The 26,879-nt window shown below is 49.7% G+C and overlaps 1 protein-coding gene across 2 annotated transcripts in view; it reads left to right on the top strand.

The window, feature by feature from the left end:
• Nucleotides 1-26,249, top strand: part of ZFP64 (ZFP64 zinc finger protein) — a 68,451-nt gene extending 42,202 nt beyond the window's left edge. The window contains exons 1-5 of one of the 2 annotated variants that reach the window (XM_037500595.2): nt 7,341-7,446; nt 12,730-12,885; nt 13,042-13,104; nt 21,274-21,525; nt 22,733-26,249. In XM_037500595.2, the coding sequence (XP_037356492.1) occupies nt 7,341-7,446; nt 12,730-12,885; nt 13,042-13,104; nt 21,274-21,525; nt 22,733-23,442 (1,287 nt within the window). In that variant the 3' untranslated portion in view covers nt 23,443-26,249. Of the gene's footprint in view, nt 1-7,340; nt 7,447-12,729; nt 12,886-13,041; nt 13,105-21,273; nt 21,526-22,732 lie in introns of those variants that run through there. The other variant, XM_037500589.2, reaches the window with a different exon arrangement.
• The last annotated feature ends 630 nt before the right edge of the window (nt 26,250-26,879 follow it).

Raw genomic sequence — 26,879 nt, 5'->3', positions numbered from 1 at the left:
CTCACTTCCGCAGCCACAGGTTGAATGACACGAACGTAAGCAAGTAAAGGAAAATCTCTCGGACAATTCAAATGAGGGACAAGGCCACAGCACATCTTCTTTAGGTAAAGAAACTATTTTAAAGAACAGTTACCCAAAACCAAAATTAGAACTAGTGGAAGAAGGTGGCAGAGGGTGAGTTTGCGGATAGAAGCATGGAAAGGGTTTCTTTGACATGAAGAAGGTTCTAGACCATGTTACACGGTGTTTTTGTCTTCCTTATATTACTTGCCTATGATTTATGCATGCTTGTATGCATGCCAAATTTTATGATTTCAAATTGTGAGGCCGTAGCAAGACACATGTCACTGAGACACATCACACATCCTCTTCAGGGGCGGCTCCTCTTACCAGTTCCCTGGTCCTTTGCTTTCACAAGCTTGAGTGTATGGTGCATGTGCTGTGGACACGGGGAAGTCCCCCAACCCCTGGCTGCTCAGACAGATGAGTAAGAGAAAAAGACCAACTTTAATTACATACGTCTGGAGAATTCATGTGACTGTAAATTCTAAAGTAAATGGGACACACCAGGGGTTTATATCCCGAGCTAAGGGATGGGAAGGAGGGGGTTTCACATGACAAGGAGGGGTGACTTCAAAGGACAGAACCTTGCCCTGAGATGTTTGCCCTGCCTTAGGACAGGTTTCCCTGATAAAAAAAAAAAAGTTCACTTCTGGAGCTAGCACTAAATGTGGGTAATCTGTATTCTTTAAGGTTACGATAACAGTTTCTCCTGAGGCTCATGGGGCCTCCACTGACCTTAGCTCCACATGCCAAGGTGACTCACGTAGAGAAAACCTGTTCTGGACATCTCGAAAAATGTCCATCTGGACGTTGGTGGGGGCGCCGATCCTAGCGAATTCATCGCATTGCATGACAGCATTATGACTGAGTTGTTTGCTTTACCTTTTTAACTCTAAAGTAGAATGCGAGTACATTCCCTGTTTGTTTAAAAGCATATTTTACTGAGGAGAATGTTGTCTTACACCCGTGGAGAACTTGGGTTCTCCGATCTTTCCTCCCATGCTCTTCCTCCACCCCACTTTGTTTCAACACGTAGCCTGTGTGTTGAACGCGTAGTTTGCTTCCAGTGTTTTCTCTCTGGATTTTCATATTTCACCACCATATTGAAACCCTATATGGATCTGAATACGCCTTGAGCTCTCTGTACAGAACTTGCTTTTCTTCTCTGATGCTGTTCCTCTGGAGTTCTAACCCTGCTGGCCGAAGTCAGTCTGGCTAATTCCTTTGATTTGCTGCCTGGTATTCCATGGAATGGCTAAACCTCAAGTTCACTTAACCATTCCCTTTGTTGGGCATTTAGGTGGTTTCTCATTTTTTTTGCTATGACAATGGGGCTGTAACCAATGTCCTTGGACATGGCGCCTCTGCCCTTCTGCTCATGGGCAGATGTTTCTCTGCAGAAGAGACAGAAAGCAGAACTGATGGCTCATCTGCAGAGTACCCTTAGATCTTTCCTGCCAAACTGCCCTCCAATGTGGCCATAAACATTCACTAGCAATGCATAAGAAGACCAATTTCCCTGCATGCTTGCCATCAGCAGATGTTATCAATATTCTTAATTTTAATATATCTGATAGGTTAAAAAAGGGGAGGGTGATTCATGATTGTTTAAATATTCATTCCCTCATTATTAGTGAAGTGGAACACCTCTTATACGTTGGTTGCCCAGAATCTGCATTTAATAAGATCCCAGATTGTTCTCGACAGTAAAGTTTGAGGAGCACTGAAATCAGAATTTGCTTCCTAACAAGGTCCCAGGTGATCTGTATCCAGGTTAAATCCCGAGACACAGTGGAATCAGAATCTGCATTTTAACAAGATCCCCTGGTGATTCTCATCCACGGTAAGTTTAAGAAGTGCAGTGCAGGGGAGGGAGACCTGGGGCATAACATATGCTCACAAGTGTATGTTTAATCTTTTCTAATTAAACAGCTATAAAACAGGATATCACTGAATTTTAACTTGTATATCTTTAATCACAGGCAAGGTTGGACTTTTTGTCTTAGCATCTATAAGCCACGTTTTCCTATAGTCACTGAATCTCATTACTGTGCTTCTAATACCCAACATTGATCTACTTAGAGCATTTGCTATTGTCTCCTGTCCCAGGAATGCTTTCTCTGTGGTTCTTCCTGAGACCGCCTATAATATTCAGGTATTAGCTCAAAGTTCACTTCTGGCCAAACTTGGGTACCTCCTACGACCACCAGTCACTCTCCATCTCACCAACCCCCATCTCATCTTGGTGGTCCTCATCCCTGTCTGAGATGGCCTGGGCATGCGTGCATGCATTCCTTTGTTATTTTTCTGATTTCCCTGATATCACGCTCCATCTAGCACACCTAGAACAGAGCCAGCAACTTTGTAGACTCAAAAATTTATTTTCAGTTGAACAAATCAATGAATTCCTGGCCGATGAAGAAATAAGATTTGCTCCTGCTGGCTTTAGACTGCATTTGGGGATCGTTTGTGCCTGGACAACCCTTTACTGGGTCATTCCAGTATCCACAGTGGAGAGTAGTCATGGAAATGATCGACGTGAGATAGCTCAGAACAACATGCCTCGGGTCAGGGCTCACACGCATAGGAGACCCAGCATCATCAGAGAGACAATTATAACTTATTTTTATCTATTTCTCTTAAAAAAAAAAAAACAAAGCAATTACTTGGATAATATTAAATGAGTAAGATTAAATTGCGCATTGAAATGGTAGGAAAGCATGGGGAGTCTGCAACTCAGAGGGGTTGAGTAATGTCAGCCTGTGCTAGTTTGCTGCCAGTTTCTTTCCATGTCAAGCAGGATATCTGTGCTCATTCATTGGAACCACCAATGCTAGATGTGCTAGCTGTTATTATAGATAACTACAACACTTACCCTATTATTATAATTAATAATTCTAACACGCAGAGCATACCACCCCTGCAGTAGAGGTGGCGTGGTGCACTTTGTAAATTCATTCCCCTAGCTCTTTTAGCTTTGCCATTTTCTTGATGAGAAAACTGGGCCATGGAGCCAGCTTCTTAAGGTCAAGGTCCCAGAGCCAGGATTCTCAGTCAAGGTGGCTCCAGAGTGCGCTAGTTATCATACTGCCTTTGGGATTGTTATGCTGCTTTGCACAGAGACACACGGTAATGCAGAGAAGACTTGTGTCATTCAGCAGTGAATTGTTTAACCCTTGGCATGTAGTTATCGAAATTAGATTTATTCTCCATTTTCTTTTACAAAGTGACGGCAGTTGAAAATTTGTTAACATTTTCTGCAAAAAAGAAAAGATGACCTAACAACCACTAAAAAAAATCAGGATAAAGGTGACATGTCAGGAATGAGGTAGAATCTAGTTTTTCAAAGATGGAGCCTATGGAGAGTACTTTGAAATGCATTGTTCGGCCACGATTCCCAAGTTGTGTGATTTTGTTGCTGAAAACTAGAAGTAACCTATGAAAGCTCTATGTGTGTATTTCAGCTTAGCAACAGAAATTTCTAATCTGTTTAAACAGCTTCAGTCTGACTGGCAAAAGCCCTGTTGGTCATCAGGGAAAATGAAAGTTTACAAGCTAACTTTCAAAAAAAAAGGAATAGGCAATTTGAATGGTGAATAGATTTAAAAAGAAGAACAATGATTTATGAAGCCCAGCCAGTGATACCTGGCTTTCATGACATCTGTATCTCCTACAGCTTTGTTTTTCTAAATTTTTCAATTATCCCTTGAAATGAAGCCATTTTTCAACATGGTCATAAACTTTACTTGGGCCATAACTTTTTTTATTTTAAGATTTATTTATTTATGCATGCAAGAACTGGGGTATAAGCCAGAGATGTGGGGGGGGGTGAGAGGATTCACCAGAGACAGAGTGGGGAACAGACTAGGCAGACTGACTGAAATACACTGCTGAGGGGAGCCGGGGGAGACAGGAGAGGTCTGCCGCGCCATGTGGGTAGCTCCCTGTCCAGGGATCGAACTCGTGCTGCAGTGGCCGTGGATAGCTTCATAGGCTGAGTTTTAACACCTTGTGCTACCAGGGAGGCCCTTGGGCCATAACTTTGAGTGAATGTTTTATGTGAGGGCACAGGGGGAGATTCTCCACCCACCCCTTTTGGACTAGACAAATTAACATCATATTGGTGGGGGGGGGGGAACCAAATTAAATTACATGACTGTAAATTCTAAAGTAAATGGGACACACCAGGGGTTTATATCCCGAGCTAAGGGATAGGATAGAGGCCTGGGGCATCGAGAAGAGAGGGGGGTCTCACATGACAAGGAAGGGTGACTTCATAGGACAAAAACCTTGCCTGAAGATGTTTGTCCTGCCTTAGATAGGTTTCTCTGATATTTTGGAGATATCCTTAAGTCTGGGTAATCTGCATTCTTTAAGGTTATGGTAACAGTGCCTCCTGAGGCCCGTGGAGCCTCCACTGACCTTAGCTCCACATACCAAGGTGACATGTATAGGGGAAAAACCTGCTCTGGACATCTTGGGAAAAGCCTGTCTGGGCATTTTAGGAGAGGCCAACCCTACAGTCACAATATATCAAAATAATATTTTTTTAAATGAAACATATTTGATCCATTGCTATCATTCTCTTTGTGGAAAATATGAATAATATCAACTTTGTTTTTTGTTGAAATGACATGAGCAGACAAAATATAAATCAACGCCATGTGAAATATTATTTCTAAATTTGATTGATAAAAATAGAGACATTTGATAATCTGTGTGTGCGAGCAGCTACCTCTCCAGGTATCCTTACATCACTGGGGCGATTCAGACAGTCACCTACCAGCCCAGCCCAGGTATACATGCACTCAGGAAACAGTTATTTTTTAGAAAGACCATAGGTCATAGCTGTACTATTCACATGGCAAAGGCTGGGAAATAGCCTGAGTGCCCATCAGCAGGACTGTGCAATGTTCACATTGTGGAGTACTATACATCAATCAAAAAGGACAAACGATAGTGACAGCAATTGCAAGTTTTTAGCAGTATACCTGGTTAGGGGCAGGGGAGAGTTCCTGAAAGAGTACAAAATACCCTTTATTGAGTTCTTTAAAAATTAATATTTTTCTAGGAATACATGTAGGTGAGAGAAAACTCGCTAAAAAGAAGCAAAGGGAACTCCCTATTGGCGCAAGGGGTTAAGACGCAACCTATGAAGCTTCCGCAGCTACTGCAGCATGAGCTCGATCCCGGCCAGGGAGCTACCCAAATGACACAGTAGACCTCTCCTGACTTGCCCGCTGCTCCCCCCAGCAGTGCATTTCAGTCAGTCTGCCCACTCTGTCTCTGGTGAATCCTCTCACTTCCCTGCATCTCTGGCCTGTACCCCAGTTCGTGTACGCATAAGATAAATAAATCTTAAAAAAAAAAAAAAAGCAGCAGCAAAGGAGTGATCTATGTAGAGTTTCAGTTGATGGCTATTGGGGGGGGGTGTACCAATGGGAGATAGATGAGAGATGTAGGGTATGATTAAGATCCTAATTTGGAGTGGTGGGCTCCATGATATTTATTATATCATAATAAATGGAGTAAACTAGCAGCCAGTATAGCTGAGGAATGGATGAGCAGTGCACACCTGTCATATACTATGGATTGATTCATTCCTTTGTGTGCCTCTAAAGACATACTATCTGGACAGAGCAAATACAAACCCCAAGCAGAAAGTGGCATCGGATGTCACTACCCACTGGAGATCCCTAGAGGCAACCAAGGCCCGGATTTAACCAGTATCCTTCCGACTTATCCCAAATGGAGGTGAAGCAGAAGTGCATCAGTGTGTCCATCTGGCCATCCCAGAGAAAATTGTACAAGTTGTTTGCCAACTTTCTTTGGTCTCAAATTGAACCTGGAATGAGTTCATCGGGCACTGCCTAAACAGCCCTAAAATCAATTCACAACTTGAAAATCAGGAAGTTTGCAGGAAACAGCTCACTTTTTGAGACATAGAAATGAATGTGCCTCTCTTGCAGCCCCCACCTCCCTCGAGTTTGCCAGGGGTAACCGCACAGGCATAGGGGGCGACGCTGAGAGGCCGCTCTGCAGAAGTCACCCGCCACGCTGGTAAAGATACAGATTCCCAGGCCCCACCCCACGTATTCTGAACTGAACCCCGGTTTGGTTTTGTTTTTTAAACAAGAGCTCCCACGTGACTCTCAGGTTCGGGCAAGCTTGGGGCACAGCCCTGCCTTAAGTAACTCCTCAACTTGAAGACAGTAAACACCTGGGGATGTAGGTGTCTTCCTTGCTCCCTCTTGGATGTCGTTCACCCGGCGCGAGGGGAACCCCTGGGGTATCGTCAAGGTCCCAGCCAGTCTGAGCACGAACGCCAATTAGCTCAACCCCCCGGGACCACGCCTCAGTCACCTGCCGGGCGGGGCCGCGCCCCGGCGGGCCCCGAGGCCTCCCCTGTGTGGTCTCAGACCCCGGGCGCCGGAGCCAGGCGGGCGGGGGCGCGGGGCCAAAATCCCAATTCCCGGGCTCTGCGCCCCGAGGCGGGTCCTCGGGAATCTGCATCCCGACCCGCCCGGCAGTGGGAGACCGTCTGGCCCCGATTTAAATTTTAAATCCGACTTTGCAGCCACGGTGGAGAACCACGCTTGGAGGTCGTGCTTATCAGCCTTGGCTGCGCATCAGGATAACCTGGGGAGCTCTTTTTTTTGGAGGGGGGACATGCAACCCAAAACCCGGGCGCCCAGGTCCGGGTCCAGACCCATTAAGTCAGAACCCCGAAGCCTGGTCTGTGCTGCAGCCGGATCACCTGGGAGCTCGTTAGAAATACAGAAGCTCAGGCCCCACCCCAGACCCGCCGAGTCAGAATCTGCATTTTAACGAGCTCCCGGGTGACTCCGGAGCGCGGTGCCGCTGGAGGAGAGCTGTGCTTCTGCAATTTTAATGGGCAAACGAATCACCTGGGGATCTCGTTAAAATGCAGACACGGTTTCTCAAACTTTAATGTGCATGCGAGTCACCTGGGGAGCTTGTTAAAATGCAGATTCTGATTCGGCGGGGCCGGGGTGGAGCCCGAGCGTCTGCATTTGCCCGCGGCTCCCGGGGGGTGCGGGCTGCGGGGGCGCGGGCCCCGCGGGCACCGACCTGCGAGGTCCTGGCTCGCGGCCAATCAGCCGTCAGCGCTGCTGATAAATCGCCGCGCGCGGCGGGAGCGCAGAAGCGCCGGGACGTGCGCGCTCCGGCCGGCCGGGGGTGAGCGCCCGACTCCGGGACTCGCTGGGCGGCGCAGGCCCCTCGGAGGGGCGCCCCGGGACGCGGGTCCCCGCGGCATGTCGCGGCGCAAGCAGGCCAGGCCCCAGCACCTCAACTCCGCGGAGCCGCCGCCCGCGCGCGGGGACGTGGCCGGGGCGGCCGGGGCGCCGGCGGGGGCGCCAGGTGAGTGGCCGGGGGCGCCCGCCGGGGCCCGGAGGCAGGTTCTCGGGTGCGAGGCCGGGGCGGGCGGGTGCCCGGGCGCGGGCAGCGCGCGCCTCGGGTCTCAGGATGGGGCCTGTGCGCCCTGGCCCCCCGGCCTTTGTGAATTACGTGCGCACCTCCTGGAGTGCACCGCGCGCCTCCCGCTGCGTTCCTGCGAGTCCCGCGCCCCCCGGCGCTGGTCAGCCGCGCTTCGCCCCCCAGACGCGCGGGAAGGATGCGCCGCCGGCGCCTGTCTTCGGGGCGCGCGGGCATCCTGCGCCGGCACCTCTTTGGGGCTGCGCCCCTGGAAGCTGGGCGTCCAGAGACCCACGCCCGCTACCTCTGCTGGGCATGGGGGGCGAGGGGGGCGATAGCTGGAAACTGAGGGGTTGCTGGTGCCAGGCCCGGGCCAGCCTTTGGGGAATCAGGACAAAACCCCGACCCTCCTGGAGCGCCGGCCCGGCGGGGACGGGTTGATGGCACGCGAGATAGGGCGCTGGAGCGTGCGGGGCGCAGGGGTGAGTGCTCGGGGAAACAGAGCAGGGCCGGGAGCCTTGGGGTACGGGGAGGGGGCCCCGTCGAGTGAAGACTGAAGGTTGCGAGGGGGCTGCGGTGCAGACCGCCCGGGAAGGGCGTCCTGGCGGGGTTCTGGGGCGTCGGAGGGGGATGGGGCCCTCCTGGGCTCCAGGAAGGACTTTGCCTCTCACAGTAAATGAGGCGAAGCTAAGTGGAGGGGCCGAGGGAGAGCTGAGCAGGGCGCTGCACGGTCCAACTTAGCAGCTCACCCCAGCGGTGCTAGAAGGGGGGCGATGGTGGCGGGGCGACCCTGGACTTCTGTGTCCTGCGGGCAGTGCTTCTCCCCAGGCGCGTGGGGGAGCCCCCAGTTCCGAGGAGCCTCGGGTAGGAAGCTTTGCTGACTGGCTAAATTCCTCAGGCTGCCCTGGGGTTGCCGCCCCCCCCCCTCGGAATCTCTGGGGTGGGGAGGAGTCGAGCAATCTGCATTTCTAAGGTGCTTCCCCTTCCGATTAGGTAGTTTTTTTCTGGGGCACTTCTTCGACCTCCTTCCCCCTCTTCTGGATAGCTGGCGCCTTTTTCTGAGCACAGGGGAGGAGAGAAGACTTTTCTTCCCCTAAGCTCTCCCCCTAACTCTGGTCGACTTTTCCCCGGTTCTGCCGCAGGAGACTCAGCCCTCTAGCCGGGCCAGGGGTGCAGTGCCTGCGGGAGCCTCTCCTAAATGAATAGTTCATTTTTTTTTAAAGCTTAGCTGGATGAAACCATAACTAAAATACCCTAACTGCCCTTTGCCCAAGTTGGAGATAGGTAAGTCACAGAGAGAAGGGTCTTCTGGAATGGGGCTCCCCGGATTCTCTATAAGTGAAGAATTGGGGCTGTTGACTCTTTGGGAGGAATTGATTATAAAAGATAACTCCTGGATAACCCCAGCCTGGTGTTTTAAAGCGTGTGCCCTGGGCTGCTTTTTATTTCTGCAGAGGGTGCTGCCGGGCAGCTTGAGGAGTTGGGGGGTTTGGAGATGCGGAGGGGTGCTCTGTTGCCCAGCATCATTGCCCACCCAGCGGAAGGCAGGGAGGGCTTTGCCTGTCCTTCTGGGATGCTGACCTGCAGGTTAGCAGGAGGCCCGCCTTGGTTAAGTTTGGCTACTCTTAATTGGCGCATGGCTTTGCAACTCATAGCTTTTAGAGGAAATACAGTGGGTATGGTCAAGCTGGTAGATTTCCATCACTACCAGAGCGGGGGAGGCGAGAGGGGGGGGCAGGAAAACCATGTCACAAAAGAACATCAGGAGTTTCTCTGGGGTTAAAATGCCCAAGCTGCTAAGCTGGGTTTTACTACCAAATATGGCGCACCCCCGCTTTTACACTGGAAGGGTCTCACCTTCAGGGGAGAGTGGACTTCAAACCTTGTGCAGTCCCTTGGGAAGGCCTCTCACATTCTTCCCCGGGGCCCTTAGAGTGTTGGCCCCCTGCTTATCATTTCAGCTCACCGGTCACACTTCTGCTTTGCAAAATGCATTTCCCTCTCTGAGAATCTGGTGGCTCACATGTGACACATCAGTGAATACAAATAGTTAAAGGTTCTTTTACATATATGCAAGAAGAACCTTATCTAAATCTATGAGCTAGGACCATAATCCCCATTATACAGACATGGAAACTGAGCAACAGGGAAGTTAAGTGACTTACCCAGCCTATAAATGATAGAAGCAGAATGTGAAACTTACCAGCTTGCTTCCTTGTCAGTTCCCTAAACCACTATCCTTCAACCTCTCGCAAAATTTCAGTTTTCTTTGGTTTCTGTAGGATTATAGCCTGGGAATTGGGTGGTTTCCTTTTTTTAATATGTGGATTAGTGTGCAAGGGGTGTCTTCCTCTGTGGGGCACTGTACACTCACAGCTGACAAAGGTGGTTCTAATGAGCTGATAACTTCCAGCCCTGCGACCTGGGTCACCTCTTCAGAGCCAGTTATCTTTCCCACAGAGCAGTTGTCAAAGTGTGGTCCCCAGACCTGCAGCATCGGCATCAACAGGGAACTTATTAGAAATGAAAAACACTGGCTCCACTCCAGGCCTCAGAACCTGAGCTGGAGAGGTGGGACCTGAGCCACCTGTGAGTTAAGCCCTCCAGGTGATCTGATGCACTCAGGTGAGAAGCGCTGGCTCAGGGTAGCGCTTCTCCAACTTGAATGTGACAGGAATCACCTGGGGATCTTGTTAAAGAACAGATGGATTCCATAGGCGGGATGGGGCCTGACGAGGGTACAGCAGTTCCAACTAGCTCCCAGATCAGGCCAGTGTCAGTGCTCTGGGGCCACTCTTTGAGAAGCAAAGACTTAGAGACTCACTTGGGATGTTCAAAAAAGGCAAGTACCTGCGATCTAGCTGTCATTGTCAGTAAGTCTGCGGTGAGGCCTGAGAAAATACTTTGGACCCACAATTCAGGTGAATCTGATATGGTGTGGGGGCTTAAGTCACTCAGGCACACATGTGCATCCAGCATCATGATAAGCAGAGTCCCCAGACATTGCCCAATATCCCCTGGGGGTAATACATTAGTTGAATGTCACAGGACTAAGTCCATTGTTCAGACCCAGTTAAGGAACTCAAGCACCATTGCTGGGATGGTACAGCTGCCACCCTTTCCACTCAGCTGGTGAGCATTTTCCCAGCACAGGCAGGGCACTGAGAATTGACATGTTCACTCTAATGCTCCAATTCTGGGGTAGGCCTGTTATCCTTTTTATGGATGAGTAAACTGAGGCTCAGAAAGAAACTTGAGGATGGTCACACAGCTAGCACATAGCTAAGGAAACCTCCCACCACCACCCACTGGCCAGAAATGAAGCCCCTGCAGTGTGCTTTACTGCAACTCATGGTAAGAGAAGTGTCAGAGAAAATGGAATTCACCTTAAGACTTCAGGCTTAGTCAGGCTCCTCTTTCCTTAGCTTCAATGTATTTGGAGATAAACCACATGAGAGTTCTTTAAGAGTAATTAGTCTTTGTATTAGACATGTTTAAACCTTTGTGATGAGATTGAACCTATGAAGTTATCACCTGACCACTTAATCCACAGAAATGGGACTTTTGCTGGTTGAAACTTAATGTAAAAATAGACTGAGACAGTAAAATCCCACCTACCCATTGTTCAGCTTTAGTTAATTCCATCAGCTTATTCCACAAATTTGCATCTTCTGTTCAACTCTCGCCCTCCCCACCCCTGCCCTGGATTATTTTGAAACAAATCAGACGTATGTACGAGTCATAAATAATCCATCCCTACACTCCGAGAGTGTGTTTAACAACTCTAATTTCATTTCCACATCTTAAATCTATCAAACTTTCTTTTTTTAAAAGATTTATTTTTTACAAGAGCTGGGGTACAGGCCAGAGGCACGGGAGGGTGAGAGGATTCACCAGAGACAGAGCAGGGAGCAGAACAGACAGATGACAGAAATACACTGCTGAAGGGAGCAGCGGGCCAGACAAGAGAGGTCTGCCGTACCATGTGGGATTCTCACTGGTGGCCCGGGATCGAACCCGCACTGTAGAGGCTGCAGACAGCTTCACAGCACAGCACTCAACCCACTGCACCACCGGGGAGGCCCTTCTATCAAACTTTCAAGTCATGTTCATACTTCTCACTGACCCAAGTGTCTTTGTGAGTATACATAAGTCAGGATCCACACAGGATCCTGGGACTGCAGACCACCTCAAGTCTTTAATCACCTTTTCCTTCCATCTGCAAATTATTTGTTGAGACAACTACATTTTTGTCCTGGAGAGCAGGGGTGCTTGCAGTATGGTCTGCAACCTGCTGCCGAATTGAGACAGTGTAACGGCGGACAGGACACTGCGCAGGATCTCTATGATCCCAGCAGACAGGTGAAGGAGGAGAGAGTCCTGGAGCCCTTGGTGGCTTTTCAGGCTTTTATTGGGACTACCAGGTACATGGCAGGCAGGGGTGTTGGGGGACCGGGAGTCTGGCAGGGGTATTTGGGGGGCCGGGAGGCTAGCAGGCCTCCCAGCCTCCAGCAAGTCTTCACTCTGGCTCTCTGGCGTTCTCTCTGCTTCTCTCATGGTTCTTCTCATGGTTCTCTGCTTTTCGTGGTTCTGCTCTCCTCTTGGCTCCCCTGGCGTCCCTGTTATGCTGCCCTTACAAGCTCAGTCTCTCAGCCCAGGTGAATCCCATCGATGCATGCCCACACCCTACTGCAGGGGCCCGCCATCAGGCATGCATTCAGGACTGCAGGGATCCATCATCAACCTTAATGGTGGGAGGGCAGAAAAGCCTGTTGCTTTTTCACTTACCCTACAGACAGAATCTCAGAAATCAGGAGTGAGCAGATAAAAACAGCTTGACATTGCCACGGCCTCCGGCTCTTATCAGCTCATCATAATATTTGAGCTTGCATTTTTGCCTTCGTTTACTTTTCTCCTAATTGTTGTATTTTACAAAAATGTTGGCACGTGATGGGGTTGGGACGTTGTTTTGCAAAGCAGATCTCTATGTCCTTTGAGGTGCCTGGCTGCCACGTTTTACGTCTATCGTGTCACAAGTTCGTGGCTCCTGCATTTCCCAGAAGCCGCTGGTAAGAAGAGGACGTTAATGAGTCTAGGGTGGGACAAGGCTGTCATGTACTTTCTTTTCTTGCAAAATGGTGAAGGAAGTTCAAGCAAGCCCAAACCTGCTCTAAGCCTTAACCGTGGTGTTGATACTTGAGAAATTAACTCTTCATGTCTTGCTTTCAGCCTCAGAACTCGATAACGATGTTCCAAAACCAAAACCACCTTGTCCCCCCACGGCTGGCAGTGACACCCAGAAAGCCCCCATCACGGCTCCTTCCTCGGAATCCAGGGAACCAACAGCGACCCTTGGAGAGAGGACATTCAACTGTTGCTACCCAGGTAAAGCATCAGCCCATGACTGTCACCTGAGCGCCCCTGTGGGTCTAGCTGTCGTGTGGCCTCCGGAGCCCACTGGGGACTCACCAGAACTTCAGAATCACAGTCGCCTCCTTCTTAAGTTTTATATTTTTTAAGAGCTGTTTTTCAATCTCGTAGGTTGTCACTTCAAAACTGTCCATGGCATGAAAGATCTCGACCGCCACCTGCGGATCCACACGGGTAGGTAAAGGACATACACACGCACCCCTAAGGCTGGGTGGATGGCGCCGCATGAAAGCTAATCTACGAGGGTGCCTGGGACCATGGCAGGAAGAACCTATAGTTGGGGGATTCCGTGTAGGCTGGAGGTGAAAGGCTTTCCAGAAGGACCCTGCAAGGTAGCTAAGTAGAGTGGCCAGACAAGAGCAAGACGCTTCCCAGACTGTGGGAAGGGCAAGAGCACAGCCGTGAGGGGGTGTAAGCTGGATATGTGAGGATGTTGGGGGGCTCCACAGAGGCCTCCTGGCTTGGTCATCTTACATTAGCGAAATAAGCTTCTTGAAGGTCACTTCCTGGGGCCACCAGTTGCTTTTAATATAGCATCCTCCCTGGACTACAACTTAGCCATGAGTACCTCAAGCAGGGGCTGCTAGAAAGTTTCCAGAAGGACAACCACAAGCCCAGGTAAAATTCTTGCGCTCCATCATGAAGTGGGCAGCTTCCTGGACAGTTAGTAGTCTGCTGGAAGTGGACAACTTGCTATAGCAATAGCACCTGGGGAGGTTGGCTCCCCAAAAAGCCTCTAAGTGAGGGAATATTAGGCTCCTCCCTGAGCCTTAGAGGAGAAGGCTGCAGGAGCCTCTGGAACAAGGATGGAGGTCCTAAGGACAGGGCAGGTTGAGGCAACTTCAAAGTGCTGACCGGTGCTACAAGGAGTCACACCACTTGATGGTGCCGCTGCCACCTGGTGGGTGGCGGCCACAGTGCTGCCAAGTCCTATGCTCCTGGCAGCCCCTACAATGAAGAATTAGCGGGTGTCAGTCGGAGCCATGGTTGACCTAGAGAGGGAAAGGCAGGGGCCTGTCTCTTATGTCTTATGGGAGCAATGCAGAGCATCCCTTTCCTGGGGCATGCGCCGGAGGTAGCGTCCCTGTGATTAGCAGAATAGTGAGACCCAACTAATGGTGACTTAAAATGGAAATATTTCCATGATGAAGTGGTCCAGGCTGGGGTGGCAGGCGACCCCATGGTTTCAGGGACTCTGACCCTTACTTTGTTGCTTTGATGTCCCAAGGCTGTAGCTCTCATTGGCATGGTCTGAGCTGGCACGTTGCCACTTCAAGGCATATCCTAGAAGTTCGCTTGGGTTCCCACTCATGTGTCCAGAAGTTGGTCACAGGCCACTCTTAGCCCTGGACAGGAGGTGTGAATCTGTGGTCATGTGTGCAGCCCCGAAGAGGAGGTTTTATTACCGAGGGGGACGGGAGAACTACTCAAATGGCTTCTCTACCCCAGGCATGAGCAAGCCCCAAATGGCTTCTCTACCCCAGGCATGAGCAGGAGGTGGGGTGACCACGTATGTATGTTGGACTTGAGCTGGACCTTTGCCAAAGAGGTAAAGCAGTGGTTCTCAAACCCCTATTTCCAGATACTTTTGCATTTAAAAGTTGAGGACCCATGGAGACTTTGTAGTTATGACAGTTAAAATTAAAAGCAAAACTTTCAAATAGTCACTTAAAAGTAACAACCTCTTCCATATTAACATTTTTATGGGAAATAATTTTCAAAAACAACAGGAACCAGAGGCAATATTTATGGCTTTGCCAACGTGCTTGGCTTCATGGATCCCACGCCTGTCTCCCTCCGCCCATGACCATGTGTTTTCCTTGAAGTAGATGAAGTAAATCTGCTTTAGGTGTGATGGGAAGTGGGACCTTTTCTGACAGCCTTTCCACATAATATTTTTCTCTCGTACTATACCAAAAGGCAACCAGTGGGAATTTCTTGGATTAGTTGCTGCAGGGATTCTGGATCTGCTGCAGGGATCCATGGCACCCACCGACTTTTCAAACTGCTTAACTAAAACCCGTTGGTCTGTTTGTACTTTGAGAAGCTCCTCCCGAGCCTGGTTCTTCACACATCACACTGGTCATTTGCAAAGCCCTGGCTTGCCACCTTAGGTATTTCTTCTAAATGTTGCCCGGGTCATCATGCCACAGGAAAACAATCGCTTTCATTCACATCGATCTCGTCAGAAAACTCTAAACACTGGGAACTGCAGGCACAGAATGGTAGATGCGAGCTCTGAAATTAGAGCTCCAATGACAGCGTTACAGACTTGGTGACTTTCCTGGAAATGGCAAGATGACATCATTTGCAAGAAAGTGTTTGCCCCATAACCAAATCTGGTGGGAGGGGCACTAAGAAAAGGGGGGCACTTTCCCCACTGAGGTCTAAATGGTGTTCTCAGATTAAGTGGCTTTTTCCCCCGCAGCGCTGCTGCGGGCCCTCCTCCCCGAGCCGGTGCGCTCTGCCTGCACCCCAGTACCTTGCGCGTCCTCGGGCCTCATCAAGCAGCACGTTAGAAGGGCTCGTGCAGGGGCAGAACTAATCCAAGTGGTAGTTCCTGCTGCATATCAGGACATCTCTTTGTATCACTGGCAATTTTCCCAGGGTGCGCATGCAGGCCCTGGGGTGAAGCCCCGCGCAGGACCGCCTAACGTCACACCCACATCAGTGCAAACGTCAGAGCTGGCATTTCATGACAGACGCAAAAGGCAACTCACATTTGCATAGTGTCATGAAAAGCCTTGTGTAGACTCAGCCAGAATTGTCTGGAGCAGCCCCAGGCAGGCTTCCGAGCACCTGGTGGGGGAAGGTAGGAGATGAGCTGTGATTCCATTGGAGAAGCCTGGGAAAATCAGGCCTTCCGCTTGGACTAAACCTCTGTTGTGTTTTCAATATGCTCATTTTTTTTCTTCCTCCCATTCAGGACACACCAAGTTTTAAATACACAATAGAAAATATAAGTGGGGCATAGGAGAAAGAGTAGAATAGAAATACTTTATTCCTGTTTTTCCTATGTAAAATCTTCAGCCAAAAGAAAAATCACAGTCCATTCTGGATAGAGGGTTTAAAAATATAAAAACATCAACTACTTTCTCCTTTTATACCTTGAATATTTATTTGACTTTTATGTTTTCTAATCATTTTAGTAAAAGATGAATAAATCCCATTGTTGGTGTTTCCGATGACGGGTGACCTGCCTCTCACCCCTGCCTCCACCACTGACCCCTGCCTTCTGGATAATAAAGTTCATTCAGAAGAGTGAAGGCACAAAAGTAGCCCCAACTCTTGCTTTATCGGAACCTAAAATACCCAGTAGCTGTCAGTCAAACATTCTGATAGCAGAACTGGAAGGGAGCTGAATAAAGCAGACCTGGGTGCACACATTCGGTACCCAATGGGGAGGCTTTCAGGCCATGGGGAGGTGGGCCAGGTGAGCAGGTGACAAATGTAATGTGCTGGGACATTCGGCCTGTTAGGGCAAAGGCCCTCAAGCCTTCACCTCACCTTTCCACAAATTCTGATATATTAAGTTCAGTATTAAAGTCTCACCACTAGGGGCCTCCCTGGTGGCCTAGGGATTAAGTCTCAGCACTATCACTGCCAGGACCTGGGTTCAATCCCCGGCCAGGGAGCTACCCACATGGCACAGCAGACCTCTCCTACCTCGCCCACCGCTCCCCTCAGCAGTGTATTTCAGTAGATCTGCCTGTTCTGCGCCCCACTGTATCTCTGGTGAGTCCTCTCACCCCCCACACCTCTGCCCTACACCGCAGTTCTTCTATGCAAAAATACATTTAAAAAAAAAAAAATGTCACCATTAGCAAATGTAGGCAGATAGATACTGGTTGAGGGAGAAGAAAACAGTTGGCATCAGACCACAAAAGGGAAGAGAGATTAAATACAAGTAAATCAAAGTTAGAGCTTATGACAAGTGTCCCACAAGAAGGAACTTGCAACATAGGGCAGAAATTTCAGAGCCTACAAATCAAGATAATTAACACCCGTGGAAAGGATCTGAGCAGGCAGCCACCTAAGAAATAAAATGTTAATACTCTCGTGGAAAGCCCAGAAGCAATAAAGTGCAAATGCTGTGTTTTCCTCGTCGGGCTAGGGGGAAGGTACTGTGTTAAGATAGTGAGTCGCGAAATCCCATGCGTCAACTGAAATTTAATGTGACCTTCACCACTCCCTTCCTTCCCATCTCGCGTTTCAGGGAGACGGGTGCTAATCTTGAGAAGACTGGGGTGGGGGAGCAAGGGGGTGGCATCGTAGCTTGTTTGTCCCGGGGGTTCAAGTTGATGCTTTGGGATTGTCTCAGTATCTCCTATGAATGTGTTTTCCTCTGTCTCGCTTTCTGCTTGATCTTGGCCTTGGGAGGAAGCCCAGCACTGAAGGAAAACCAGTCCCTTCCGACTCTAAGGGGATGCTTTCGTTTCACTGTTATTATCTGTGCGTCGAGACCCCAGAGATCCAAAAGGTTTCTTCTAGCTTTATACAGTCGGTGTGGGGTTTAATGGTTTTGTCTTTTCTCTGGTTTTGAACTTTTTTCCTCCATCAAGAATGGTGGATGAATTTCAAGTGTCTTTTCAAGATGACCCTGTGCCATCAGGCTTTCTAAATGAGCTTTCTAAACGAGGAAGGATGTGATGTGACGTGAACTTACAGGCTTGTGGTTTTTCATTTGGTGTGGTCGGGATTAATCAGTCATGGAGTTAGTCAAGGCATTTCTTTCCCTTTGCTACTAGGCAGTTCATTGAAAGTTGGATTAAACAAGCCCGCAGCACTTTTTCGGAGAAAGGGGAGGGAGGGCACAGGTGAAGCTGTGTGCCCATCTCCGGGGTTCCTGAAGGTTGCTCTGTGCGCCCCAGTGTCCCCCAGGGTCAGTCCCAGCCCTGAACTTTTTGGTCACCTCTCCTGGCCCAGCCGGCAGCGTGGCCTCTGTCTGGACACTCCCGATAAAGCCACTCTCGACCTGTCCTCTGCTGAGGACTCCTGGCAATTTTGTGAAGCTCATGTCCCAGAATGCTCTAGAATATAATAAAAGCATGTTTTTAGAAAGTATTTCAGGACATTTGCTATCAAAATGTTGAGAGTGTGAAATTTTAGTACACCAGTCCTTGCAACCCAAGGTGTGATTAAAGACCAGACATGCCAGCTTCACCTGGGGTCATCTTAGAAATGCAAGTTCTCAGGCCTCACCCCAGACCCACTGGACCAGACACTGCGTTTTGTTACTTCTGTGAGCTCGTCTTGGGAAGTGGGGACATGTTGGTCAAATGGTCCAGTTACAAGAACAGGTCTTGGCATCTAAGGGCTGTCCTGGGCGGTATTAACAATCGTGTGTTACAGAATTGAAAGTAGCTATGGGAGGAGACTTGACTGTTCCCACCACACACACAATTATCAGAGGTGGTGGGTATTAAACAGCCTTATTATAATAATCGTTTCTCAATACATATGTGTGTTACATCATCACATTGTACTTAGACAACCTGGTGTCAATTCTGTCAAGACTAAGAGATCTGCCTTTTAATGAGACCCTCCTCACCCAGTGACTAGGCCACACAGTGGTGACGAGAAGCCCTGCCCTTTGTGTCAGGACCTGGAGACCCTTCTAGGCTGTGAAGTAGCTCCAGGGAGGAAGGATGTGATGTGGCGTGAACTTGACCCCTGTGTGTGGATGAGGGTCTAATACCTTTCTAAGTGTGGGGTTTTTTGGTTTTGTTTTTGGTTTTGTTTTTGTTTTTGGCATAGAAGAACTAGGGCATGGCCAGAGGTGCATGGGGTAAGAGGATTCACCAGAGACAGAGCAGGGAACAGAACAGGCAGGCTGACTGAAACGCACTGCTGAAGGGAGCAGCGGGAGAATCAGGACAGGTCTGCTGTGCCCTGTGGGTCATCTCCCTGGCTGGGGATGGAACTCAGGCCTTAGTGGTGACAGCACTGAGACTTAATCCCTAGGAAACCAGGGAGTCCCCTAAATGTGGGTTGTTGATTGCTTTTGTAATTGGAAGAAATGCTAAATTTCAGAGGTTGTGGAAATCGAAATATAATTCCAATAAAGATTTTGGACCTCCCCCCTAAATTTTATCTCAATCCCCAAGTAAAGAACCCCCGTTCTAGAATGTTATGGGTGATGTGAGTGCCACACACGTGAGCTCGCCAAGCAGTTGCCCAGGGGTGACTCAGTTTTGATCATATTTCACGGGCAGAGCAAGGTACGTGTCCAAGCCTGAAGTGAGGGATCCAGAGGTGCTGTCGTCGTGGGAAAGAGGACAGCAAATACCCTGAGAGTGATGTGATTTTATATCTTCCCTTCTGTGTTGTTTTTGTTCGTTAGTTTCTGTAGATCTTCCTTTCTTCCTTGCATTTTCTCAGGCTGCACGTTGCTTGCTTTCATCCTTTAATTTAAAATGAAGTTAAATCTCTGAACTTTCACCTGAAAACCTCAACAAGCTCGAGGCCTGGCCATACAGTGCCCTCACTGTCCATCTCTGGGGTGTCCATAATCTGGTTTTGATTCTTGAACCAAAAAAAGTTTGAAAATATGTGCTAAAACTTTCCAGCTGTCTTTGAAAATCCCTTCTGTAAAACACGGAAAAGTTTAGTTCACATCTACTTGGTAAGTTTCATCTCTTTTTCAGTATGAAATTTTTCATCGTGATTCCAGTTTTACCTAATCATAAAATTGACTTTGCTGCTTTTAGTTGTGACTGTCATTTTTATCTGTTTATTTTAAAAACTTTAAGCTTTTTTTATTTTTTATTATTTTTTTAGATTTATTTATTTATTTATACAAGCACTGGGTACAGTCAGAAGCGCCGGAGGGTGAGAGAATTCACCAGAGCCAGAGCGGGGAGCAGAACAGGCAGACTGATGAAATACACTGCCGAGGGGAGCAGCCGGTGGCAGGAGAGGTCTGCGCGCCATGTGGGACCCTCGCCAGCAGCCGGGATCAAACAGGCGCTGCAGAGGCTGCAGGCAGCTTCGTAACCCAGCGCTCAACCACTGCTCTACCAGGGGAGGCCCTAAGCTTTTTTTAAATATAATTTAAGTTCTTAACAGGCAAATTTAATGCACTTGTTGTGCTAGCTTTTCGTTTGATTTTTATCCTGTGACCCTTTTTTTTTGGTGGGTGGTTCTCTCCTGCATTGGGAATAAGTCTTCCATTTTATTCCTTGTGTTGTGTCTTACCCACTTGCTCTCTGATGTTGTGTGTTTCAAATGTGATAGCCTGAGTCAGCTGTCAACTATTTTCCCAGGGAATGATAGTTCAAGGGTAAAATTCTATTAAAATAATTTCTATAGAACTCGGGAACTGCTGTCCTAATCTTGCCAGCATCCCGTGTCGTCTCGAAGGTTCTGTGCATTTTTCTTAGTTATAAGATCTCTTCATTCTTAGGCTCCTGAAATTGTCCTGCCTCTCGACAGCCCACCTGGGGACCACAGCTTTAGTGTTGCAAACTAGTATTTTCTCTGCTCAGTCCTGCATGGCTAGAAGTAGCTCCATGCCCCAACTTGCCTCTTGCTTTCCCTCTTGTCTTTTGGTGAGTGTTCTGGGAGACTCTTTGACTATGTCTCTTCCAAGGCTAGGTTCCCCTTGGGCTGCATACTTCCTGGAAGTGTGATTTTGACCGCTACAGCTTTCATTTCCATAATGTCCATTTGCGCGTTTGCTATGATAACTTCAGGTGCTTGGCTTGGACATGCCTTCCTGGTGCTGCCTTAGCCCCAGCATTCGATTATCAGGTAGATGAATTTTTATTTGGACATCATCAGTCTGGAGTTCAATAGGGGAGATGGAGTACACTGCCTGGTGGGGGTGTTCTGAGCGGGGGGGCTCTCTGTCTCCAGGCATCTCTCGCTATCTGGGGCCCTTGCAGCAGCATTTCCTTGGCATAAGGCCCCCTCCTTCCCCAGCAGCCTGGGGGCACGCGCTGTTGCTGTTTGGTACAAGGGAGGGGCGGAATCGACCTGATGTTCTTTTAGTGGTTCATGCAACAATGAGCTAGAAGACTATTCCAAGATGGCTGCACCTGCCCCCTCTGGTCCCGAATCCCTCTGTAACCCTCCTATTTTTCCCAAAAGTCTTTGGCCGATGACTTACTCCACCAGTCTGCCTTGATCTAGTCTGTCCCTTAGGATTCGTCAGCGTTTCTGAGCCATCGATGAATGGCACACCTTCTCACTTCCCAAAGGCTGCTGTCTCTTTCTACCTCTGGGTATTTGGACAGAAGGAGGGGCAGGCCGTGTGCCCGGGCTGCTTTCCCAGCCACATCTCTGCAGTCATCTTAGTCGAGGAAGCCCCTAAAACTTGGAATCCTCCTTGTGTGTTTGAAGGAGACAAACCACACAAATGTGAGTTCTGTGACAAGTGCTTCAGCCGGAAGGACAACCTGACGATGCACATGCGGTGCCACACCAGCGTGAAGCCCCACAAGTGCCACCTATGTGACTACGCGGCCGTGGACAGCAGCAGCCTCAAGAAGCACCTGCGGATCCACTCGGATGAGCGGCCGTACAAGTGCCAGCTGTGCCCCTATGCCAGCCGCAACTCCAGCCAGCTCACCGTCCACCTCCGCTCGCACACAGGTGAGCCTGCGCCGCCCGTGCCTTCGTGTCCTCTGCTCCCTTAGCCTCCGTCAACTCACAAGCACACACAGCATAAGTGCCCTGGTGGGTGAGTCGAGACCTTTGCCTGGGGTGGCACAGGGCGCTGGGGCTGCCTTTGGTCAGGACAGCAGCTTCCCCTACAAGGTGAAAGTCTGACAGCTGGTTTTCCTACTTGACTGTGTAGCCCCCAGGTGGGGAGGAGCCCCCACTACCGCAGTCAAAAAGCAAAAGCTGATTCTCAAATAAAAGTCTGATGCATAACTAGGGGTTTTGGTCATTTAACGTAAACCCCTACTGCCTGCCTCAGTTCCAAAGCCCACTGCAAAACCAGCAGCACGTAATTGCAAATCACAAACCTCTAGTTCTAGCAATTAGCTTAGCCAAGAGCTTTTCCTTCCCTGTTTGAGAGAAATAATGATAGAACCCACCCATCGTGGCACAGACAGGTCGGGGCTGGGAGGCTCACAAGGAAGTTCACGAAATGAGAATTCCATGAATTCACCGAGAAGATGGCAAGTAATTGGGAATATACTGACATTTGAAACTCAGAAAGCTGCGCTGCAGCAGACACAGGGCAGGCAAGCGGAGTGGGGAGCCACCCTTTCCAGCCAGTGTCTGGCTGCTGGGAGCTCTGGACTTGGATGGAGGTATGGGGTGAGATTCTCGGCTTGTCGTCAACGGACATTGTTTAAACCAGTAGCTTCCAAAAGAACAAAACACCCTTTGGGACCATTTTAGTTCCAGAAGAACTAAAAGTGCCTCCCAGGGTGCCGAGAAGGCTGTGGCTTTTCATTATTTGTTCCCTGCCGCCATGTTGTCTTGGCTTGATTTGGAACCATTGTATGTCACTTAAATCACGTCTCTCTTTCTTCCCTGTTCAGTGTTGTGCTGTCAAGTGAAGAGCTCAGATTCAAACCTGAGGTGTCTCCTCATAGGAGGACTTGGGTGTCACAACGCCTGGGTTCAAATCCTTACTTGACTTTGAGCCTCAGTTACCCCATCTATAAAATGAGGGTAGCAGTGCCCACTCAGGGGCTGGTGAGGGCTGGGTCAGATATAGCTGGTGTTGGTTGTTGGGAGGACATGGGCAGTGTCGCCAAGGCGGGTGTTCTGCTGCATGTTGGGGTGTGGGGGTGGCTTCTGTTTTGCCTGCCTGCTCTAATAGAAATGCACCTTCCGTTGCTAGGGGACACCCCCTTCCAGTGCTGGCTCTGTAGCGCCAAGTTCAAAATCAGCTCGGACTTGAAAAGGCACATGATCGTGCACTCGGGGGAGAAGCCCTTCAAGTGCGAGTTCTGTGACGTGCGCTGCACCATGAAGGCGAACCTCAAGTCTCACATCCGCATCAAGCACACCTTCAAGTGCCTGCACTGCACCTTCCAGGGCCAGGACCGCGCCGACCTGCTGGAGCACAGCCGGCTGCACCAGGCCGACCACCCGGAGAAGTGCCCGGAGTGCAGCTACTCCTGCTCCAGCGCGGCTGCGCTGCGGGTGCACAGCCGGGTGCACTGCAAGGACCGCCCGTTCAAGTGCGACTTCTGCAGCTTCGACACCAAGCGGCCCAGCAGCCTGGCCAAGCACATTGACAAGGTGCACAAGGACGAGGCCAAAACGGAGAACCGGGCCCCGCAGGGCAGAGAAGGGCCGCGGGAGGGAGGCTCCCAGCACGTGGCCAAAATTGTGACCCAGCGGGCCTTCCGCTGTGACATCTGCGGCGCCTCCTTCGTCAGGGACGACTCTCTGCGTTGCCATAAGAAGCAGCACAGTGACCAGAGCGAGAGCAAGAACTCGGACCTGGTCACTTTCCCCCCCGAAAGCAGCGCCCCCGCGCAGCTGGGCCCCCTGGTCTCCGTGGGGCAGCTGGAGGCATCCCTGGAGCCCAGCCAGTGCCTCTAGCTCAGCCGGAGCCCTGGCGCTGTGGGGAACTGTGGGCAGATAACCTTACTGCCCCTCTGGGGAGGCGCCAGGCCAGACTCGTGGCCACCCTGGCCTCCAGGGCGCTGCACCTGGTGCATCCTCTGGGGCGGTGGCCACAGGCACAGGACAGCCGTCTCCAAGGGGACATAGTCCCTCCGGTTTGCAGGACGGGGATTTCCTTGGCACCCCCTTTATCCAGAAAGGATCGCTCCCTGTGGACCCCATCCATTTCCAAAACTGAGCGTCTCTGCTGGAATGAAGCCACAGGGGAGACCCCGCCAAATTGGGGGCTCCCCGCACCCAGGGCCTGGGGGCACAGACAAGGTCTGTTGCAAACCTGGGTGGGGGGAAGAGCATTTGTCTTACACATTTTTGTGTGGTTCCTTTTATCTGTTGTCTTATAATAAGAAGGCGCGCTCGTTTGTGGAATGATACAGGAGGGACGCTCGCAGGTCACGGCCTGGGAGCCTCCATCCCTGCCTGCAGAGGCTCCATCCCGGCCTGCAGAGTCGGGGCGTTTAGAGCCTGTGCTGCCAGGTTTGGTCTGCAGGTGGCGCCAAAGATTAAGCTAACGCCGGCTCAGCCTGCAACAACGTCGTGAAATTTCTGCACAAACAGGACCCGGGTCTCCACCCGCCCCGGCTTCTGGGACACGGGATGTGGGAGGCCAGCGCCTTCACCCCACTAAGAATTGGTGTTTGCTGAGCCAACAAACAAATGAGAGCCCACACCTCTTGTGAATGTACATTTTAGTTGATCAAGACTTAGGCAATGGAATGCCAGTGGGGATATAATTTATCCCAAGTGGCTTTGTTTGTTCTACTTTGGCATCTTTTCTTCAAATACATCGTTTGTTGAATACAAATTCTTGTGTGCCCTCAACACATTCTAAGTATCTGTGCTTTTAAAATGGATTCGAGATTCATTGTTTCGGTACACTAGAAAAGGAAGTGAAAATTTTTTTGTAGATCATATACAGGAGAGTATTTCATTTATGGAAGAAATAGCCAGAGACACCTACCTTAAAACATGTATTTTGCTGTGTGAACAAATTTGACTCCATTTAATGTTGACTTCCAGGGGGTGATGACACTGTCAGGTCTCTTTGTCGTAAGAAGACAAGGTGAAAATGAAAGCAGAGACCCTTGATGGAATTAGTTGCAGCTTTGCAAGTATCACTTTTTTCTTTAAGATTTATTTATGTATACAAGAGCAGGGGTGTAGGCCAGAGGTGCAGGAGGTGACAAGATTCACCAGAGACAGAGTGGGGAGCAGAACAGGCGGATCTACTGAAATACACTGCTGAAGGGAGCAGCAGGTGAGTCAGGAGAGGTCTGCTGCGCCATGTGGGTCAGCTCCCTGGCCGGGGATCGAACTTGCTGCCGATAGCTTCATAGTGCTGAGACCATGCACCACCAGGGAGGCCCCAGCAAGTATCACTTTTGATCAGGAAATTGGCTACTGGGTGCCTGTGGGTTGTACAGATCCTAGTGTCACCCCTACCTATGTCATTCATCTTGTCAACATTTCTGGGTTGGTACCAAAGGGTTGTTGACCTTCCAAGTGGTAACCCATAGCTGGAATTGGTACAAGTGTCTTGTGCCTGTGTTGGTACAGTCCTGGGGGTAACAGGAGAGATCGCCGCCTTGTCAGGAGGCATTTTTAGCAGCTGTATGGACTTCAAGGATCTTAGATCCCTGTTGAACAAAGATCAGCACAAAGTTTCACACCAGATATTAAATATTCAAGGCTACATTGGGGGGCTATTGCTCCTTAGGGACTACTCTAGTTCTAGCCCAAAAGCAGCCAGAGACTAAGGAAAAGCAAATGTGTTCATATTCCAGTACAACTTAAATTGCTCAGGAAGTAGGGCGCCCACTGCTAACCTCGGCTGGGAGACGAGACTTAAGGTGCAGGAAATTCCCAAATAAAACTGGGAAGCCGTTGTAGAGTGAAGCTGACGCAGTGCAAGAGAAGCCGAGATTCACCACCAGCCTCTGCGGCGTCCTGACATCTGCACGGGGAAACAATGTTTGCAGGCCCTGGGCCACGGGGCGGTGTACTTTCTAGATGTTTTAACAGTAAATAAACTGCACCAATAAAGCTTGATTTACAAAAAAGCAGGCCATGATGGTGGAGGCCTGAGCTCAGTGAGCTCGAGCAACAGGGCGATTGGTCAGTGGGGATCTTGCAGGAAGAGAAATGATACTGAGCTTCCTGCACTGGTTCAAGGAAGGTGGTGCTTCCAGCAACATAGATGCTGGAGACGGGAAAATGGGTGCTTTTGATCCTTATTGAGATCAGCTATAAGATTTCCAGTGAAGAGTCTGGAAATCAAAGCTGTATCTCTGTAAGAGTCCTTGCCTTCTAAGAATTATAGAGTGTGAATTTGTTCCTGCAGTTTCTTGCCTGAAGTGCCCATCAACTTGGTGACCAGAGTCCTCCCTCCACACTGCCCTCTACTAAGGGTGTCCCCTGTGTGTACTCACTCCTCCTGGGTGCCATTGAGGACGGAGAAGCTGACCTGGGATTCAGGCAGGGCCGTGGGAGAGGCAGGCTGGATCTTATGTTTAAAATTCTCACATTTTCTTCAGGGTGGCTTCTTGCATTACATTAGGTTTGGGGAAAACTATGAAAATATTTGCCTTATTGGATGAGATGTGTGTGGAGGGATTGCTTCCCTGTGTTCCTGCCTCTTGTTCAAAGGTGGAAATAAAGCTTGAAGGTGAAGAAACTTTGAGACAGAGTTTCACACACAGGTCAGCTGAGACCACAGCACTTGCCTGGGGTCACGTAGGCAATGAGTGGTGGGTTCTGGCTTCGAACCCAAACAACCCAGCCCGAGACCCTGCAGTGTTCACCCTGAGTTCTTCCTGATCCCTTCCCTATATGCCCATTGAAAGGATTGGTGCAATAAAGAAAAGGAGAGCCAGGCCAATTTCTCACAGGTAGGAAATTTATTGCGCTCCCGGGCGAGGTTCGCCAACCCCCACTGAGTTCGGAGAAGTCTCACCTGTTGGGGGATAAGGGCAAGCTTTTATAGGGCAGGGTCTGGCGTTGGAGGGACATGGGGAATGCGGAGTCAAAGTTGCTTTTCAAAGAAGTTTTTTCTCTCAGAACTGGTTGTTCTTTCAATGCTGCTTATCAGGGCCCATAGCCGGCTCCCAGTATGCGGGTGGCAGCAGTTTCAAGTTACCCCCCTGAAACCCATCTCTGCCCTGGCCTCGACCTTACACCCATGACATTGGGGGCAGTGGATTTTAAGTGCCCCGTGTACTGCCCAGCAGATAAATTTAAGAAAAACATGTAAATACACCAACGGTCCCTGAACACATAATGGGACTTCATCATCGCTGTTGGAATTTACTTCATTAAAACCTGTTTCAAAAGCCACCTCTTCATCCTGCCCCAGCCAG

The sequence above is a fragment of the Talpa occidentalis genome, unplaced genomic scaffold (assembly GCF_014898055.3).
Source record: "Talpa occidentalis isolate TD23 unplaced genomic scaffold, MPIMG_talOcc4v2.1 talOcc4.10, whole genome shotgun sequence".
NCBI classification, from domain to species: domain Eukaryota; kingdom Metazoa; phylum Chordata; class Mammalia; order Eulipotyphla; family Talpidae; genus Talpa; species Talpa occidentalis.
The sequence above is the reverse complement of the archived record's forward strand: the minus strand, read 5'-3'. Positions and strand labels throughout refer to the sequence as shown.